Here is a 2,557-nt window from a genome sequence, read left to right as displayed (position 1 = left end):
ACTACTGAGTACACACTACATACTACTGAGTACACACTACATACTACTGAGTACACACTACATACTACTGAGTATACACTACATACTACTGAGTATACACTACATACTACTGAGTATACACTACATACTACTGAGTATACACTACATACTACTGAGTATACACTACATACTACTGAGTACTGAACTACTGACTACACAGTGCACAGTGCACAGTGCACACCCAAAAGCAAAAAATAAAACTTCGAGAGCACTAATGTAAGATGTGAGCGCGTTGTTGCGCAGAGCACCAATAAAAATAACGGAATTATCTCACCGTTAAAATATTCAACATGAAAGACCTTTTTGGGGGGGGGAGGTTTTTTGTAAATAAAAGTTTTTTTCCGCAAAATTCAGGAAATGTTAAAAATCAGGTCGTATGTAGATGCACATTAAAGTTTTCAGTTTTAGACCAGAGCTGAAGGCTTTATGGCTATAACATTTTTAAAGGTTTGGGTCTATATTTTTAATTTGTACGCTGAAATCTGTTTGATTTACGTCTCTATGCCGTTCAAATCATAGTGTGGCCCCGTTGGGTGACAGTCTGACAAATAGAGAGAACAGCCATGTAGTACAGTTGTATATGTATTAACATACCATGTAGTAGAATCATATATGCATTGAACGTGTCATTGAGGCTCCAGAATGAGCCACGGCACCTATCTGACTACTGCCACTCGATTAATAATCTTTAGTTAGAGGCTCGCTCTACACATTATATGCTCAATTCAGAAAGTTTATCGCAATTGTGAATCCTATACTTAGGTCCACGAAATCTATCCATACAATAACGCACTAACGTATACTATTGTATTTAACGTGTGCTGCGCACATACAAGATTTTATTGTTCCAATTAAAAACTGCTGGAATCATGATATTCCTACTTGTCTTGAGACTACGACTCTTATTTATTTTAATCAGACTAATAGGAGGGTAATGACCATCAATAAAACCTATGAGAAAGATTCGGATTGGAAATTCAGAGCTATCTATGCTATTGCTTTCTTCACATAATCGTCAGTATTCAAGCGCAGAGACAAATTGTTCACTGCATATTATTGCCGGTCCTGTCCAAGCAACTGACAAGAGAACAGCACACCCTACCCCGTCTATCGTTCAATAGGTGAATATATCTATATATGTAGTGTATATACAAGAGAATCAATTACTTCATCGTTTCTTAACTACCTCGTGTGACAACTGTGTGCGACCTTGTGCATATTTACGGCAAAAAAATAAATATGTATGAGTCTATGATATATTGAGTTATTGACAAAGCCTTCTGAAATAGAAACCGTATGTGGATAAAGGAATAAAAAAGTGATATGAATTGTTGCAAGGTTTTAATTGGCTCTTAGGCTTTTTCAAAATATATTTGTAATAAAGGTAATTGATTGGCTGATATCGGAACCTTTCCTGTGTTTTTACTTTCAGAATGAGATTGACTGAATGAGAACAAACTCTGAGTCTGGAGTCTGAACAGCTCTGGACCACGAACGCGAATAGAAGGTTCAAGTGGGAGAACGCTTCGTTGTATGTGTTCGGCTGTTCGATTTTGGGATAGCTATATAGGAAGCTTGATCAGCCGCACTCGTATCACTTTACTGCAGGGACGTGCAGCGTAAAGAGCCAAACGAGAACTCCACAATCCGAGCACGATGGCGTCCGGCGGAATTATGCACCCATATTATATAGCAAGCCAGAGACAGATACAGGCGGCGACTCCACATTCTGTGTCAATCAGCAGAGTTTTACCCAGGTCGATAATGAATGTAGCTCGCATGGGATCGTACGATAGCTTTGCGAGTACGCGATCGAGTTCGACCAATGTATATTCAGATACGTGCAGCGATGAGGATGTCGAATCAGTCGACTCTGGGATGGAGGAGCATGAGATGGCCAACGAAATGGAACACAACCACAGCCAAGATCAACCCCTTCACTCAAATGAAAGTATGAATAGCATATTGGCTTTCCGATGTGAGAAATGTGGAAAGAAGTACAAACAAAGAAACTCTTTATTTAAACACCAGTGGGAGCATAGTGAATTCTGGGAGCCAACTGCCAGAAAATTCAATATGAGCAAACATCAACAGGTTCAAGCTATGCAGGCAGCAATGCAGCTGATGAACTTCTCAAGCGCTGGAGAGTATGATTGGACTAAGGAACTACCTGAAGTTCGATTCTTAGATCTGAAATGATTTGATGGAGATGAACGTTAAGTCGCGGACACCCGCACAATCCTCCGACACTCATCATTCAAATCGACTGCCGACATAGAAGGCTGAAACAGCATGTCATACAAATACTGTTAAGCTGTTGTTTAGCTCAGAAGACGAGTTGAGACTAGTATGATTGTTTACGTTTAAACAAAGAATCCAAATTAGCGATATGTTGTGCGGCACTTAGTACTATTTGAAATGATTTTGAACATAGAAAAAAAGATCCGCAAGCATACACACGATATGCTCAAGGACTAATATAATGCATATATATATTATATTATACTACATACATATG

The 2,557-nt window shown here is 39.1% G+C and overlaps 1 protein-coding gene across 1 annotated transcript; it reads left to right on the top strand.

Annotated features, from left to right (window-relative positions):
• Window positions 1-1,651: 1,651 nt before the first annotated feature.
• Window positions 1,652-2,542, top strand: SARC_08447 (hypothetical protein). The gene has a single exon (XM_014297575.1). It carries the CDS (start codon window positions 1,696-1,698, stop codon window positions 2,236-2,238), a length of 543 nt encoding a protein of 180 aa, XP_014153050.1. The 5' UTR covers window positions 1,652-1,695; the 3' UTR covers window positions 2,239-2,542.
• The last annotated feature ends 15 nt before the right edge of the window (window positions 2,543-2,557 follow it).

The sequence above is a fragment of the Sphaeroforma arctica genome (genome assembly GCF_001186125.1).
Source record: "Sphaeroforma arctica JP610 unplaced genomic scaffold supercont1.760, whole genome shotgun sequence".
Lineage (NCBI taxonomy): Eukaryota > Ichthyosporea > Ichthyophonida > Sphaeroforma > Sphaeroforma arctica.
This window is presented reverse-complemented; position numbering and strand designations above follow the sequence as displayed.